The sequence below is a fragment of the Rhamphochromis longiceps genome, linkage group LG7 (genome assembly GCF_057381845.1).
Source record: "Rhamphochromis longiceps isolate RC_006_pf linkage group LG7, R_longiceps_female_GT1.1, whole genome shotgun sequence".
NCBI classification, from domain to species: Eukaryota; Metazoa; Chordata; class Actinopteri; order Cichliformes; family Cichlidae; genus Rhamphochromis; species Rhamphochromis longiceps.
The window spans coordinates 15,367,236-15,384,607 of NC_140563.1; the positions used below are offsets into that span (position 1 = coordinate 15,367,236).

At 41.7% G+C, this 17,372-nt stretch overlaps 1 protein-coding gene across 1 annotated transcript; it reads left to right on the top strand.

Moving 5' to 3' along the window:
• Window positions 1-952: 952 nt before the first annotated feature.
• On the top strand, window positions 953-16,756 carry duox (dual oxidase). The gene is made up of 33 exons (XM_085411085.1): window positions 953-1,055; window positions 1,145-1,228; window positions 1,312-1,476; window positions 2,187-2,374; window positions 2,516-2,711; window positions 4,628-4,794; window positions 5,145-5,208; window positions 5,579-5,675; window positions 5,891-5,981; window positions 7,091-7,193; window positions 7,270-7,442; window positions 7,524-7,699; window positions 7,824-7,942; window positions 8,037-8,174; window positions 8,260-8,373; window positions 8,712-8,914; window positions 9,139-9,324; window positions 9,562-9,787; window positions 10,967-11,060; window positions 11,146-11,321; window positions 11,401-11,470; window positions 11,605-11,646; window positions 12,679-12,857; window positions 12,955-13,185; window positions 13,275-13,374; window positions 13,455-13,504; window positions 13,595-13,722; window positions 13,806-13,959; window positions 14,111-14,343; window positions 14,425-14,583; window positions 14,659-14,814; window positions 16,133-16,261; window positions 16,346-16,756. The coding sequence occupies exons 1-33, from the start codon at window positions 989-991 to the stop codon at window positions 16,466-16,468; spliced, it is 4,581 nt and encodes a 1,526-aa protein (XP_085267211.1). The 5' UTR covers window positions 953-988; the 3' UTR covers window positions 16,469-16,756.
• The last annotated feature ends 616 nt before the right edge of the window (window positions 16,757-17,372 follow it).

The window sequence follows — 17,372 nt, forward strand, 5'->3', positions numbered from 1 at the left end:
GATAGACACTCTTGTTACTCACAGCTGATAAGGTGCTTTACATTACTACGACTATGTAACATGGCATGATTAAACATAAACATGGCCGCCTTATTAACTCCTCTGGCACTGTGTGCCTTCGCTGCAAAGAAATAAATGCATCTGTTTAACAGACAAACACATGCAATCCTACATCCATTCAGCCACCTCTGCCACTGTAATGTAAATCATTGCTCTTCTCTTTTCTCCATCCTGATTTTAGTGTGTTCAGTCACACCTTAAATAATCATGATAATAATAATGACAAAAACTCAATGAACCTATTGTATAGAAATATCTTAGAGATAGAGATATCTTACCTTAAAGTTAAGTCAGTGATCACTGAAGGAGAAGGAAGTTAAGTGTGAAGGTTGAAGAAGCATAGGCTTCTTTTATACCAGCAGGGCCCCCCCTCGTTTCACCAGGGAGGAGGATGCATTAACTGGAATACTGTGGAAAAGAGGTGTGATCCAGGAATGATGGCCATTCCCATTTGGGAAATAGGTCACATTGAGTTTGTGATAAGCTGTGCAGAACATTTAAGCTTTAGTATTGCACCATCCCTCCGCAGCACCTGTGCTACTGAACTATTCTGCGCAACACTTCAACCTCTGCAGTAGGTGAGAATCAACTACTTCCTCATCTTCAGTCAGATACTAAGAGATAAAAGGCACATGATATTTTCTTTGGACTAGAGTTAAATAGACATAAAATACACGTTAAATGGTACTGTCGCGATGAAGCGGTGCAGTTTAGGTTTTTGTCAAGTTTTGCTGTTTGTTTGAAAAACTAGAGCGCAGTCGAGTTAAACTTGTAGGAATTTTCTTCTTTCTGTTAAAGCAGCCTTGTTTAATTACATGTTAATCAGGATATAAAAGGAAATACAAGTTACCTTCACTCCGTCTTCACTTCTCAGTACTCAACTACTCCTCTTGGCCGAATCCTGCGCTGAGGAGCACCTCTCGCATCAATGGATTTGCGTAAATGGGTTTGGAGTGTGTGTGCTGCGTTTGGCTTGGTGCTCACTGTTAGTGAACGTAAGTAGAAAGGAAAGACCGTGTTTTCAGACTCTTTTAACTTTATTAATGTAAAATAAATTCCAATTTGCTCGACATGTACCGAACAGGTTCGCACTGTGAGATAACCTGGGAGGTTCCTCGCTTTGACGGCTGGTACAACAGTCTGGGATATCCCCGACGCGGAGCTGTCGGTAAGTCAAGGAGTTGCTCAAGTGTGCAGCCGCGGTGAACTCTGCAAACTCTACATCACCGCGCTGTGCTTGTGCTCGCGCAGGTACTCATCTGATGCGCCTCGTGCCCGCGCATTACCCGGACGGAGTCTACCATCCTGTCCAGGAGCCGCTGCTTCCAAACCCCCGCAGACTGAGTAGGCTGCTGGCGGAGGGGCCCTCGGGTCTCCCCTCCACACGCAACCAGACCGTGCTCTCGCTTTTCTTTGGTAAATATAAAGCTATATAAATAATGTAAAATAAAATGGTTCGCTGAGCAAAAGAAGGATACAAAGCACAGATATTACTGACACTGAAACATGGCACGCCTAGAATCCTGACTGGAAATTTACTTGTGCACCTTCAAGGGGGAAACTTTTTAAAAACGTAATTTAGGGCAAATACAGCAAACCTTTCACACATTATGAAGGTCGGATTTGATTGGTGTTTCAGTGTGTGTAGTTTTACGTCTTGTTGACTCTGAAATTAATGTTAATTTAGATCATCCTTCAAAATAAGAGTTCGGAGGCGTTACCAAGATGTCTGCTGAGATAGTGGTGTGCGATACTTCAATTTCGGGTTGGGAAATTGATAACAATTAAATGCATGGCTAGTGTCTCCTATACCAATAACAATACCGATACTTTTAACCGATAAAGGCAACTTATCTAGGGGAGAGGAGTGTGACATGATTCACCGGATGAATCATCATAAATCATCATAAATGTGCAAATTCTGGACACATTTTAATGACCACTGAATCACTGTGAACTTTCCACAGTACTTAGTTAACACAACAAAAAACGCTTTCAGCTTTTCCCTTATTGGACACGTTTAATAAGTTTTACTGTCATCTGAGCGCCTGGTTCACTCTGACAACTGCTAATATATGTAGTACAGTATAAAGCAGGTAAAAGGAAGTTATTTTCCATTTTTTCAGGTTATCATGTTACATTTGAAATTTTTGACTCAAGAAGTCCTGGTTGCCCACCTGAGTTCATGCACATCCCAGTCCCAAAAGGTGACCCTGTCTTTGACCCGACCGCCTCCGGGAAAGTCCTCCTGCTCTTCCAAAGAGGACCGTGGGACAAAGAGTCAGGACAAAGTCCCAGTAACCCTCGCATACAGGTACCAATTCTTTCTTGACCATTGTGTTAAGATAGAATTGTGTTGCGTCTAAGGTCTTCAGCGTAAATGTGTCTCTGTGCAAACAGCTGTATGGGCAGTTTTTTCCTGATTTATATGTGACATGCACACTATACAATACAGGTGAACTTGGTGACCGCCTGGATAGATGGTAGCTCCATTTATGGCCCCTCCACTTCCTGGTCCGACTCCCGGAGAAGCTTCTCTGGAGGCCTCCTCACTTCAGGCTCTGAGTGGAACATGCCCAAGAAAGGAGGACGCCAGATGTGGAGCGCTGCTGATCCCTCCACAAGAGAAGCTGTAGCAGAAGGCCTTTATGGTGAAAAAACAAAGTTTTGATAGTGTCAAACACTAATTTCCCATCCGACAAGATCACTAAATATAAATAATATAAAAAAGGAACAAAATTAACCCTCATATGTAATTATAATACTTACATGTAGGAGGACATATAGCATGTAGGGAATAGCTTTTTTAAAACATAATTATTTTCTATAAATGGAGTCTGGGAAGCCCACACAAATAGTATTATTTTACATTTTTTAAATCTTAATTTTGTTTGCAAGAGATGACATTTAGTGTGCCAAAACTTAACAATGCAGTTGCCTATTATCTGAATATTTTCTTCTCCTTAAAAAAAAGTAAGAGGAAGTCATTATATATCGAGACTGATACTGAGGTTTTTCCACATACACTATATGGAAAATATTGGGCCACACCTCTTAAATTCAGGTGTTTTTATTCAATTCAATTCAGTTTTATTTATATAGTGCCATATCACAACAGCAGTCATCTCATGGTGCTTTATATTGTGAGGTAAAGACCCTAGAATGATAGAGAGAAAATCCCAATACTCAAATGACCCACTTTAAAAACGCACTTGGTGACAGTGGGAAGGAAAAACTCCCTTTTAACAGGAAGAAACCACCAGCAGAAACAGGCTCAGGGAAGGGTAGTGATCTGCCACAGCCAGTTGGGGTTAGAGCAGGGATGGGCAATCTCAGTCCACGAGTGCCGGTGTCCCTGCAGGTTTTAGATGTGTCCTCGAACCAACACAGCTGATTTAAATGGCTAAATTAGCTCCTCAACATGTCCTGAAGTTCTCCAGAGGCCTGGTAACGAACTAATCATGTGATTCAGGTGTGTTGACCCAGGGTGAGATCTAAAACCTGCAGGGACACTGGCCCTCGTGGACTGAGATTGCCCACCCCTGCGTTAGAGGGAGACAGGATGACACTGTTATCACCACAGGTGTATAAAATCAAGCACCAGTCATGGAGTCAGCCTTTGTAGACAGTTGTGTAAGATTGGGTCGTTCTGAAGAGCTCACTGGATTTGAGTGTGATACTATAGCAGGATGTCACCATTGCAACAAATTAGGTTGTGAAATTTCTTCCCTGTAGATCTAAGTTCAAGCATTTAGGAACCATAGCAACACAAAACAGCAGACCATGTAAAGTTACAGAGTTGCCAAGTGAGGCAGATAGTGTGGAAAAGTTGCCAACACTCTGCTGGCTCAATAACTGCAGAAGTCTAAACCTTCTCTGCATGAACATCAGCACAAGAATGGTGAGCTGGGAACTTCATGCCCCTCTAAGTTAAAACTGCAGGTGCCTCAGTACATTTGTCCACACAGTGTATATGTTTTTGTTTTGTAAGCATCACTAAATCATTGTGATTGCACATTATATAAGTCCAAATCACATAACTCTCTTTGTACGCCATGTGGTAATATCCACCCAAACAAGAAAACAAACACCCAAAAAATGTATGCAAATACTTCTTCACCCTCAGTCAGTGTTACAGTCTGCCAGGGTGAGTCAAGGGAGGCCCAGACTGACGTGGGTTATGACTCTGTAGTTGTTTTGTAAATGGCCTGTCACGCCAACCACAGTAAATCCCTTTCTTTATAGCAGAGAAGATGGCATACAGGTGTCATGAAACCAGTGTTTTTGTTGGCTGTCTGGGGAGGATCTTCTCCTTTTGTTGTCACGTCCTTAAAAACAAGTAGCTAAATTATTGTTCTATTAGCGGTCAGAGATCTTGAAAAATCAACACAAAATGAAATGGACACTTGGCTAAAGATGCATGAAATATTAATGATCGTTCGGTTGATTTTTATTTTATAATATTAACTGTAAAGGCAATTTCTGTATATTGTGTTGTGATAATAATGCAAAATGAAATGATGGCAGAGGAGAATTTGCTAGATTTTCTATCTTCTTTTCTGCCCAGAGTTGGGAAATGCCTGGGCTAACGAGAACGTGTTCACAGCAGCAGAGGGGATTATCTGGTTTCGGTACCACAATCATATCGCCTCCAAACTCCACAACAATCACCCAGAGTGGTCAGACGAGGAGCTGTTTCAAAACGCCAGGAAGACCGTTGTGGCCACATTCCAGGTAGATGGAAAAGTCTCCACGTAATCCTCTCGCTGCACAGATGCTGATTTAATTTGCACTCTTGAGAGAAGAAGGTTGCATCAATGCTAGGTGGTCGTTAAAGGCGAATGCATCATCCCTCACTCATTTGATTAGCACTTCTGCTCCCTGCGCAAGCTGTCATGAACCGCAGTGACCATGTCTTGATGTTTTTAGTTGTTTTTAGAACAATAGATCATTCACCCGCAATTAATTATTTTTAAAATGTAAGCTACTGGATTCATCATCACATCAATCTACTGCGTTATGCCTGGTTCATACACAGTTTAAATATAAAAAACTGATGTTTTTCCTGCCTTGTTTCCACACAGAATATAGCTCTCTATGAATGGCTGCCTGCGTACCTTAATGGCAAAAAGCTTCCTCCCTACCCAGGTAAGAATCAGCCAGAGTGCATGTGCATGTAGAAGCAGGGAAGAACAGGTCATGCACCGGTGACCACAAGCCGTGGTGAGGTGAGCCATCGGTGGTGGAGTTTGACAAAAAGTGTGTGCCGTCAGCAAAGCATTAACCCGAGTCTTCTTCTTGTGCTGAATAAGCAGCCACGGCTGAAGAAAGTTAGAAGATAATGGTCAGATGATCCCATCACCTCAGTCGCTTTTTCACTGTTTCTTCTATTCACTGCGTTTGTTGGCTCACTGCGGTAGAAGTTTGCATGCTTGAGGAGTAATTCTCACTCTGTTGTTGTTGCTGTCACTCTTTTTTTCACTTTGTTTTTATTATGTTCTGACTTACATGTATGCAGGTTACCAGAAGTTTGTTGATCCAGGGATCTCACCTGAGTTTCAGGCTGCTGCCATACGGTTTGGTATCACTATGGCTCCACCTGGTGTTTACATGAGGTAATGATTCTTTATTTCCTGGGACCACTGGGAACAGGGGGAATGGGGAACACACCTCTGAAGTTTAAAGAAACATACCACTGCTTCCCATATTTCCTTTGGAGAGAAATAATAAAAGCTCAGTATCCTGCTGTTAATATTGTTAGACAGCATGTAAAACCCTACATCTAGATGCTGTGAGAATAACTGTGCGTTGTCGCTTTGTTTTCCTACAGAAACAGAACCTGCCATTTTCGGGAAATTATCAACATCGATGGGAGCACATCGCCAGCAATGCGCCTTTGTAACAGCTTTTGGAAACGTCAGGTATGTTTTGTTTAGACTGCTGCATTTTATTAAGTTTGCTATAGTGCACCACACGCTTCACCACCAGCTTTCATTTTGATGTTCTTATTTGTATAAAAGATTTTTAGTGAGAGCAGGATCAAAGTAGTTGTTTATTTTTTTTAGTGGAAACACAGAAAGAGACAAATCCCAAGGATGACTGAAAAGATATTTAATCAGTTCAGTTTTATGTAAATGCTGCCAGTTCACTGTAAGAGTTTTATCAAGGTGATTTGAAAAGATAAATAGTGTACAGTATTAGTGATAGAACCCGAGTAATCAAACAGCGTGAGGAAGCACTTGGTGACAGTGTGGAAGAAGAACTCCATTTTGGCTTTTGCCATTGTAACCTGAATGTGACGTGTGTCCCTCTATCTTAATAAAGTGATTTACACTGCTGGCACCAAGTATAACATCTACAATATCTGAATCTAGGGCTTGTATCAAGAATCTTAGACCTAGAGCTTTCCAGTTTAGAATTATCACAGATTTACTCAGATTCACGCTCACTGATCTACTAGGATTGGGAAGGAGACTGGCAGCAGCAAACTCTGTAGGAGTAAATTAAGACCTCCAACCCACACAACACACAGGACCAAAGATTTATGAAACAGAAAATTTGCTTTATCTAAATGTCTTGTTCAGTTCCATTTGGCTTTTTGTTAAAGTAGGAATACTTTCAAGTAAAATAAACAACTCAAATATACCACAAAAATAATTTAGACAACCGAAATGAATGTGAAAACCAGAAAGAAATGAAATAGTTCAACACCCCAAACAAAAAGGAAAAGAAAGGAAAATGTGTTATCAATTAACTATTTATTGGATGTCAACCTTCAGTTTCTTATGATGTCAGTTTAATCAGTTATCAGTTTATCTTGGTCCAAGAACAAAAACCAACCCAAGCCTCTGAGTTTCACCATGACTGGTTAAAGGGTGATGGAAAGAGGGGAGAGAAAAGAAGAGCATAGAGAGGCATTTTTTTCTGTGTACAGTATTGTGCATGTGACAGAATTTAAAGCATGAACTACTATACTATGCACTTCCCATTCCTAGATTTTAAAATGTTTCTATCATTCATTTTTTCCCAGGAAGTTAATATGAAGAAAAGCCAGGATGTAGATGACCTCCTCATGGGAATGGCCTCCCAGATTGCAGAGAGAGAAGATAATATTGTTGTGGAGGACTTGAGAGGTTTTTAATCTTTCTTAATCACTACCCAATAAACAAATAAATATGCAGCGCTCTGATTTTATTTATACTTTGATAGATTTTATGTACGGACCGTTGAGGTTCACCCGGACAGATCTGGTGGCTATGACCATCCAGCGAGGAAGAGACTTTGGTCTACGGAGTTACACTGAGATTAGAAAGGCTCTGGATTTGCCTCCTGTAAACAAATTTGAGGATATTAATCCTGAGCTCAACCACACCAACCCACAGGTACAAATCTGAAAACCAAACACACAGTAAAGAAAGTTGGGCATTAATTCTGGGAATTAAACAAATGTGTTGTTGCAACAGTTGCTCCGCGACATTGCAGAACTGTATGATGGAGACATCTCAAAGCTGGAGCTCTTCCCTGGAGGACTGCTGGAAACTCTTGATGGGCCGGGTCCTGTTTTCTCCGCTATTGTGCTGGATCAGTTTGAGCGTATAAGAAATGGAGACCGCTTTTGGTTTGAGAACAAGCAGAATGGGTAATTTCAGTTTCCTCATACAGTAGAAAGAGAATATTTTATCCTTTACATTTACAAACTTCTGAACAGAAAACTCACTGCATTTGAGTTAGTCGTCTCAGTGTTTTTTTTCTTGGGGTTCCAGTTTGTTTACGGATAAAGAGATCCAAGCGATCCGCAGTGTGACGTATCGTGACGTCCTTATTGCGGTGACAAGTGCAGAGGCCTCACATATACAGAATAACGTGTTCTTCTGGAAGGATGGTACAAATAAATTAAGTCTATGATCAAAAAGTTTCAGTTTTATATATAAATATGTCCTTTAAAAATAAAAAAAAGCTCTCTTTGTTGTCATTAGGTGACCCCTGCCCTCAACCCACACAGCTAAATGCATCAATGCTCCATTCTTGCACTAATGCCACAAAACTTGATTACTTTGATGGGAGCAGGGCTGGCTTTGGGATATTTGTTATTGTCATGTTCCTCTTCCCTGTTGGTAAGTATCGTCACGGTCTCGCTGTCTTCTTGCCTGGCAAAAACTCTGATTTGAATGTGAAGCATTTGATTGTTTTCCTTTACAGTGAGTTTTCTGGTGGCCTCTACGGTGGCGTATCTAAGAAAGTATCGCTACAGGAAGTTCCAAAGAAGAAGGAAAGCTGGTGACAGAACAGATGAGCCGGCTGTGGGACTCAGTGGTATGAAATCAAAATAAGATTTAAAAGGAAAAGCTTCAAACGTTATTTATTTGCTGTGTCCATTGTTGGGTTAGATCAATGTCAGTTTATGTCATCAGCTATGATTTATGTCTCATTAAAAAATGAGCCAGTTGTGTGAATATAACTGTAAAAATATGTCATCTAATAATACTAATGAATCTAAGGATATAGTTGACCTTAAACCTACTAGAAACAAGAAAAGCTGGAGATGGTTAAAGAAGTTTTTAGTTTTTCTCTGCTCATGTTCTTTTAGACTCCTCCATATTTTATCCAGAAAGCTATCACAACCTTCATCTCATTCTGCTTATGTTCTCTAGCATACGAGTGGCAGGGTCATAAAAAACAGTTGCAGCCCGTCAGCGTGGAGATCGATGAGAAGCGGAGGCTGCAGGTCTGTGACAGATCTGGAACTGCTCACCGCTGCATCAATCTGCGCAATCAGGACTACCTAGATGTCGTTCTCTCCAACGACTGTCAGCAGAAGGCTCTGCTGCTCAAAGTGCCAAAAGAGTATGACCTGGTGAGTACTGGGATAAGATGGTTTTAAACTATGGATACAGTTGTAATCAGATTACCAAAAACCCAGAAATGCCTCTGCAGCATCTGGTGCAGGCACCAACGTTCTCGCTGACAATGTGATGCCCCCCCTTTTTTTCCACCTCATCTGGTCCTAGATGCATGCATGCATCACTAAAACCCATTGCTTTTATCACCCTCTTCCTTTTTAAATAATGTTTTACACAGGTGCTGTTTTTTGATGAAGAGAGCAAACGTATGGAATTTGTCAGGCAACTGCGCCCAGAGGTGACAGACGTCAGGCCGGAGGTTAGAGTCAGAGAGATGAGGGAGAAGGGACTGCTGAAGGAGGCTTTGACCAGACAGCAGAGGGCTCAGATTGTTGAACCTTTCATTCGCCACGCTTTCTCCAAGGTACAGTCACCTTCTGGATGTTTATGTCATTCTGTCTCCTGTCACCTGTGGCGGCAGCTTTGTGCTTGGCCGCAAAATGTCGTCAATCCTAGTTGAAGGTCAAATTAGACAGACCACAAACCAACAGAACTAATTGTTGGTCTTGATTGTGATCTCACCTGCCATGACATTATGCTGCTGACGTTTGTGATATTAGTAATGACACTATGGTGACATGTAATAACACTTCCCTCACAGGTCTTGGAAATAGAGAAGTGTGACGCCGGAGACATGAGTGGCATATCCCACAAGAAAGCCAGGGAGGTTCTCCAGTGTGAGCTGACGGCGTTGGAGTTTGCTGATGCACTTGGCCTCAAATCCGATTCCTTATTTGTGGACTCCATGTTTACACTAGCTGATAAAGATGGCAATGGATACCTCTCCTTTCAAGAGTTTCTGGATGTTATTGTTATCTTTATGAAAGGTAAAACTAGTGACTTCAAAGTATGCTCTGCCTTTTAGCCACGGCTCTAAAAGTGCATCTGCAATTTAAATTCTTTCAATAGTAATTAAAAAACAAACAAACTCCAAAACAACAAACAAGAATGGGTTTCCAGAATTTAAAAAAATGCTGGAACAGTATTTAAAGCATCATGAAAAACAGTCCAACTTCAAGTAAAAATGAAGAACATCAGTCACACACATGAAAGCAGTTACACTGTAGGTACACTGCTCCAAAAAATAAAGCAGCACATCTCATTTAGGAATGATAGGATGCCACATTGCATAATGATCAACATACAGAGGGCTGAATTCAAGAGATCCTGGGGGATCTCCTTCCAGATTGACCAAGGCATCACTGAGCTCCTGGACAGTTTGAGGTGCAAACTGGTGTCCCAGAAGTGTTCTACTGGATTTAGCTCAGCCAGTTAATGTGTGCACAGGCCAGCAGAGGTGGACCTGCCACTTCTGGTATTCTATGCTAACTGACAATCGGGCTCCACTGCCAGGAAGTGAACACGGGAGCCTGTGAGGATGTTGGGCCCTCAGACCACCCTCATAAAGTCTATATGTGATTGTTTGTACAGGGACGTTCACACCACTGGCCTGCTGGTTGTAATTTTCTTGCTCTGGCAGCGCTCATCCAGCTCCTTTTTGCACAAAGGAGCAGATACTGATCCCGCTGATGGGTTAAGAAACTTCTACGGCCCTGTCCAGCTTTCTGCCCGTTTCCTGGAATCTCCTCCATTGTCTTGAGACTGTGCTGGGTAAAGTAGTAAACTTTCTAGTAATGGCACATATGTCGTCCTGGAGGAGCTGAACTACCTGTGCAACCTCTGTAGGGTTCAGGTATCGCCTTGTGCTACCAGTAGTTACACTGACTATAGCCAAATGCAAAGGTTGTGAATAAAAAGTCCGAAAACAACCACCTAAATCATTCCTTTTTTGGGGGTTGTTTCATTGCTGCCTCTCTGGTGCACCTGTTAACTCCAAAGAAACTGAAACTGATTAACAAGCCCCTCTGCTACTTAACTGACCAGATCAATATCCCAGAAGTTTAACTGACCTGATGCTGTACTTTGAAAAGACTTCCTTTAAATTTTTTTGTTTTGATTGATAGACATTTAAATTCTGATGTCTGATGATATGTGTATGTGTTCAGGGTCTCCAGAGGAAAAGTCCAAACTCATGTTTTCTATGAACGACATTGGCGAAACTGGTTTCTTATCAAAAGAAGAATTTGCCAGGATGCTCAGGTTTGGTCTTTCCCTTTTTTTACGAGTGCACCACATTTATTCTGTGTGTTTTATTTGTCATTTTCAACCTTTTGATGAATTGCAGGTCTTTCATAGAAATCTCCAACGGTGCTCTTTCAAAGAGTCAGGCAGAGGACGGCATCAAGGCCATGATGCAGGCCGCGGGCTTTGATGACAAGGAGAAAATCTCGTGGGAGGACTTTCATTTTCTGCTGCGGGATCACGAGAAGGAGCTGCAGTTTGCTCAGCTCAATGTCAAAGGTTGGAGAAAGTTTTGTTTAAGAGCATCCTCATTTTTCTGACCTTGTCTGATGCAGTTGTGTGTCTGGCATGTGCACAGGGATGGAGAAACAGGGGAAGAAGAAGCTGAGTCGAGACCAGAGAGTGTCCTTCATTTGTCCGGCAAACAGGTGAGAAAACTGGATGCCATAACTCATTCACATCAAAAATGTTTGCAATACTTAAGACAAAAATCCAGGATTATTTCTTTCTTTTATCCAGCTTGTATTTCTATGATGTTCAATATTGTTTTGCTTTTTTTCAGCAGTCACAAGACAGACGGACCAGAGATACGCAAACGGAAAAGGTATGGTTTCTTTAAGTTCTTTAAAGAATGAAAATTATGAATACCGAGAAAGACAAAAGTCTACCACAGCTTTAAATAAAACCATACTTGGTGTGTGAAGTGTATTTACAAGACAACCTAAATGCAAAACCAAAGGTGAGCCTTAATTAGGCTGATGAAGTTCAACAATCAAAGTAAACAAGTAGAAAACAAACTAAAGGAAAATGGGGCAAAACTTAAAAAAAGGCGTAAGCCTAAGTTGCAGAAGATGCTGTGAGTGACAAAGACAAGGCCCAATCACATTGAAGGACTGATGGACACACAGAATAAGTACACACAGACAAAGACGGGAAGTGAAAACAAAAGAAGGCACACAAGAAAAGTAGTCTTCAAAGTAAGACGTGAAAAATTTTAAAGAGAGACATCGGCTGCTTGTCACTATGCTAACAAGTCTCCTGGCTTCCTTCACTTGGATCCTTTCCTTGCATTTCAACTCCACTCAGCAAGCATGTGAAAGAAAGAAAGAAAGAAAGAAAGAAAGAAAGAAAGAAAGAAAGAAAGAAAGAAAGAAAGAAAGAAAGAAAGAAAGAAAGAAAGAAAGAAAGAAAGAAAGAAAGAAAGAAAGAAAGAAAGAAAGAAAGTGAGGAAGGGACAGCCCGAGCTGCCAGTTGAATCCTTGCTTGTGTAGTGTTAGTCTTATACATCACTGAGGTGTGCCCTGCTGCACACCTGAATCACCTTTCAAATCCACAAGTAAACACAATGCCTGACAATGTAACTGTGTGTTGGTTGTAAAAATATAAAAACAAATTGGTGCTTTTTATGATGCTGCAACACTTTGAAGTTAGATTAACCCACCTACTTAAGTGTGCTAGATTAATGACACACATTCTAGGTGGGGCAGCAGTTAGCAGTGTTGCCTCACAGCAGGAAACGTTCCACCAGCTGGGTGGGACCTTTTTCTGTGGTGTTTGCATGTTTTCTGTTTTCTTTTTGGATCTGTTTTAACACTTAGATTGGGAAACAAAATGTAACAGGTTCAACTGTTTTCAGGTTAAACGTCCATACTCCAAATGTCTATGTGAAGCCAAAGCGCGAGAAGTACATAAAGAACCCGGTCCAGCAGAAAATCCAGCAGTTCAAACGTTTCGTTGAGAATTATCGGCGTCACATTGTGTGCTTCATCATCGTGTACGGCATCACAGCTGGTGTTGCACTTGAAAGATGTTACTGTGAGTGGAAATCTTCCTTGTGTGTCCCCACTGCATCACAGCCCCGTAGCATGTTCATTTCCCCCCCATCTAATCTGAATACAATTACTGTGCGCAGACTATGGCTTGCAGTCTGTATCTACAGGTGTCCCCGAGACATCCATGGTGGGTATCATCGTGTCCCGTGGTTCAGCCGCTGCCATCTCCTTTCTGTTTCCTTACATGCTTCTCACCGTGTGTCGCAACCTCATCACGCTCTGCCGAGAGACCTTCCTGAATCGATACATCCCCTTTGACGCTGCCATTGACTTTCATCGCTTTATGGCCATGAGTGCCATCATCCTCTCAAGTCGGTATTTATGGGAAGGATGGTCACGATTTGATGTTTGGTGATATAAATATTCATGTGGTGCTCACTGTTTTCTGTTTTCATTACAGTTGTTCACAGTTTGGGCCACGTGGTCAACATCTACGTCTTCTCCGTCAGCGACCTTAACATCCTATCTTGTCTCTTCCCAAAAGTCGTATCAAACAACGGGTAAGACTTCAAACGAAACCTTAGATGTTGCAGATTTTGGAATTTTATCCCAGTTTATGTTTGGCGTGTTTTCCTTTTAGGTCTGAACTTCCTCCCAAGTGGTACTGGTGGTTCTTTCAAACTGTTCCAGGTATGCTATGAAATAGTTGATTACAGACATGCTGCAGTATTACTTTTTTAATAATTAATTTGCTTGCTCTGCATTTTTCTTTTCTTATAGGAATGACTGGGGTCTTGCTTCTCTTTGCGTTCGCATTCATGTACGTTTTTGCCTCACACTATTTCCGTCGCATCAGTTTTCGTGCATTTTGGATCACCCATTACCTCTATGTTGCCGTGTACATTCTTGTAAGTACTATTTGGGTTTAAAGCGCACAACTGAGGCAGTTTTGAACAGCGGTGTGATACCAGCTTTGGTTTTGTCCTGACAGACAGTTATTCATGGCAGTTTCGCTCTGCTTCAAGAGCCTCGTTTCCACATCTACCTCATCCCACCTGGCCTGCTCTTCCTCCTGGACAAACTAATCAGCCTGAGTAGGAAGAAGGTGGAGATCCCGGTTATCAGAGCTGAGCTGCTGCCATCAGGTGACCCTTTCGGGAGATTAAACATGGCTTTTCTCTATTAAATGGCTCATTGTTCTGTCTCGACCTGATTTCAATCTCTGCTAATGAAAATGTTGCATTGTCTTCACTGAAATCATGCAATGTGTTTGTGCATGACTTATCCTACCTGCAGGTGTGACACATCTGGAATTCAAGCGGCCACAGGGCTTTGTTTACCGTTCGGGCCAGTGGGTTCGCATAGCATGTCTGATGTTGGGCACGGATGAGTACCACCCATTCACTCTCACATCAGCTCCTCACGAAGAGACGTTGAGCCTGCACATCCGAGCTGTGGGGCCGTGGACCAGCCAGCTCAGAGAGCTCTACACCGAGGAAAACCTGCTGGAGCTTGGAGCTTTTCCAAAGGTAGGTTGTTTTTGCATGTGGTTTCATCTGAATCTCAGTTATTTTCATGGCACTGGTATTCATCTTTCACTTCACCCTAAGCTGTACTTGGATGGACCTTTTGGCGAGGGCCATCAGGAGTGGATTGACTTTGAGGTGTCTGTTCTGGTGGGAGGAGGGATTGGAGTCACCCCGTTCACTTCAATTCTCAAAGACCTGGTGTTCAAGTCCTCTGTCAAGTCCAAGGTTTTGTGCAAAAAAGTGAGTCCTGAATGAAACAACCAGAAACACATTTTATCTTGAAATTCTCCTCCTAACAGTCCTGTACTTTTTCAGGTTTACTTCATCTGGGTGACACGGACACAGCGTCAGTTTGAGTGGGTGTCAGACATCATCAGGGAGGTGGAAGAAATGGACACTCAGGATCTGGTGTCGGTCCACACTTATATCACTCAGGTGGCTGAAAAGTTCGACCTCCGCACGACCATGCTGGTAAGATCTGCAGTCACCATTTCAAAGTATCACATGAAATAGAGAGTGTAGTGAAATGTATTTAAACCTTTATCAAACAATTAAATCAATATTTGTATTAAAGGGATTGTTTAGGACAGTGGTGTTCAAATCTAGGCCTCGAGGGCCGGTGTCCTGCAGGTTTTAGATGTGTCCTTGATCCATCGCAGCTGATTTAAATGGCTAAATGACCTCCTCAACATGTCTTGAAGTTCTCCAGAGGCCTGTTAATGAACTAATCATTTGATTCAGGTGTGTTGACCCAGGGTGAGATCTAAAACCTGCAGGACACCGGCCCTCGAGGCCTGGAGTTGGCCAAACCTGGTTTAGGATACCAAATGCCTTGATGAGAGTTAGATGACAAGATTCATGTCACTCGCCTTCTAACAAGGAAGCTAACCTGTGCAAAACATCTGTAAAGCTGGCTATTAAACACATTACATCTTATTTGTCTAATTTTGATAAAACCTTTACTGATTTCTTAGCAGAATCGCTTTCATGGGCACGATTAGAATTTGCTTTGTTCCTATTGAACAGTCAGAGCAAGTGCTCCTTTGAAACCACTTTTTACAGGTCGAACAAATAGAATAGAGCACATGACTGAGTTTCACGGGCTGTTTTCCCTGGTTTCCAGACTTTTAGCTGAAGTTTTGAGTCATCCATTAATTAGAAAGCTCCTCCATTTAGCATGTCAAAAAGTGTCCTTAGGCAATATACCGGTGCCCTCGGTGCATCTCTTAGAGTGTGAAAAATGATATTATGCATAGAGTATAGATCTGTTTGAATCCCACTCGTAGTACAAAAGTATGCAAATTTATTGTAATTACCCAAACCGCTATCAATCTTCCCATGTGAGGAAAGTTAATAAGTGGGCTAACATTAAACAACCAGAGACTTGGTGTTTTAATGGTCACGGGTCACAAAACTAGAGAACCAAAGAAAACAAGATTAACAGCCAAACAGAAACATAAAGGGAGTAGTATCCCTGAACCTGGTGTGTGTTTCTGTAAACATGTAAGACTGACATCTTGCTTAGTTTTCAGAGTTTGGTGAGTGTCTTAAACAGCAGGATACTACAGGACCGCTGCAATCAGTGTAGAAAACAAAAACAACAAGCTACAATGAACCTGTAATTGAAAGCTCCACTAGAATGAGACACAGGAAGGCTGCTGAGACTGAATCCCAGCTGCCCTGAAATGCAGTCTAACGACACTTTTGAAGCAAATGAAGTGATAACTCTTGTCAGGATTCACATGAGTACTGTACTCACTAATGAATTTCCCCATCTTTGTGTGTGCAGTACGTGTGTGAGCGCCATTTTCAAAAAGTGTGGAACCGCAGCCTCTTCACCGGCCTCAGGTCCGTCACCCACTTTGGCCGCCCGCCCTTCGTCTCCTTTTTTAGCTCCCTGCAGGAGGTTCATCCAGAGGTCAGGCCTTCATCCGTCCTTATTTACCCGACGGAGGACATGAGTGGATTATTCTAACGTCTGAATTTGTATCATTTTCTTTAGGTGGGTAAAATTGGAGTGTTCAGCTGTGGTCCTCCAGGACTGACCAAAAATGTGGAGAAAGCTTGCCAGCAGATGAACAAGAGGGATCAGGCCCATTTCATACATCACTATGAAAACTTCTAACTTATTTACAGAAAGAACAAAACTAGCCATGTTTATGTGTTAAGAATAGAGAGTGGTAGAGCCATTTTGGTAGACTCTAGTTTTTATTTTAATTACTTGAATTACTTGAAGGATACAACCTGATACATTTTAATCCAATCATAAACATCATTGTAGAATCAATAAGGGTATATCTTGTGAGAAATAATGTACCTATAATTTGTCAAATCATTTTTATTCATTGTGAATCTTGTGAGTGTTTTTATCTGAAGTGTACGGCCGGTTTATATTGTTGATTTCTTGCTTTATTGTATCTGTATAACTTTGAGAAATAAACAAACATTTTACATTAAAAATCTGGAGGGTTTTGTGCTGCTTTTGGCTCCTTCTGCAAGCTTTTGGACTAAACATTCATTTCAATAACCAAAACTCCTAAAATGGATTTGCTGGTTGAGCGGTAAGCCAAACAAGCCTCACTGCACTAAACAGTGGATTGCATTTATTTATTGCTTATAAAACACACTTAAGATCAGATGGGTGGATGCACGGGTATCATAAATTTCTAGTTTAACTTTAAGCACGAGATACAAGCTGACGTGAACACAGAAACACTTAAATGCATTTTGCACTGGTAAATGTTTTACTTGGCTGGCACAGGTGGTAGGAAAACACAGAGGATTTACTGTAACTGTGTGTGTTGTTTAGCTAAACCTCTCTGCTGGTGCATAACAGTCAAGAATATTTCACCAAGGCTCTGAAGCATGACTGGGTCTAATGATTGCTGTTCTTCACCTTGCACACAGTTTCACAAATTGAAACTATTGTCCAGCTTGATGCATCTGATCTGACAGACACTGAGAAGCTTCACTGGAGCAGCTGAGGTGAAAGGCCTTAAGAGTTTCTGAGCAGCACTAATGAGGAAGAC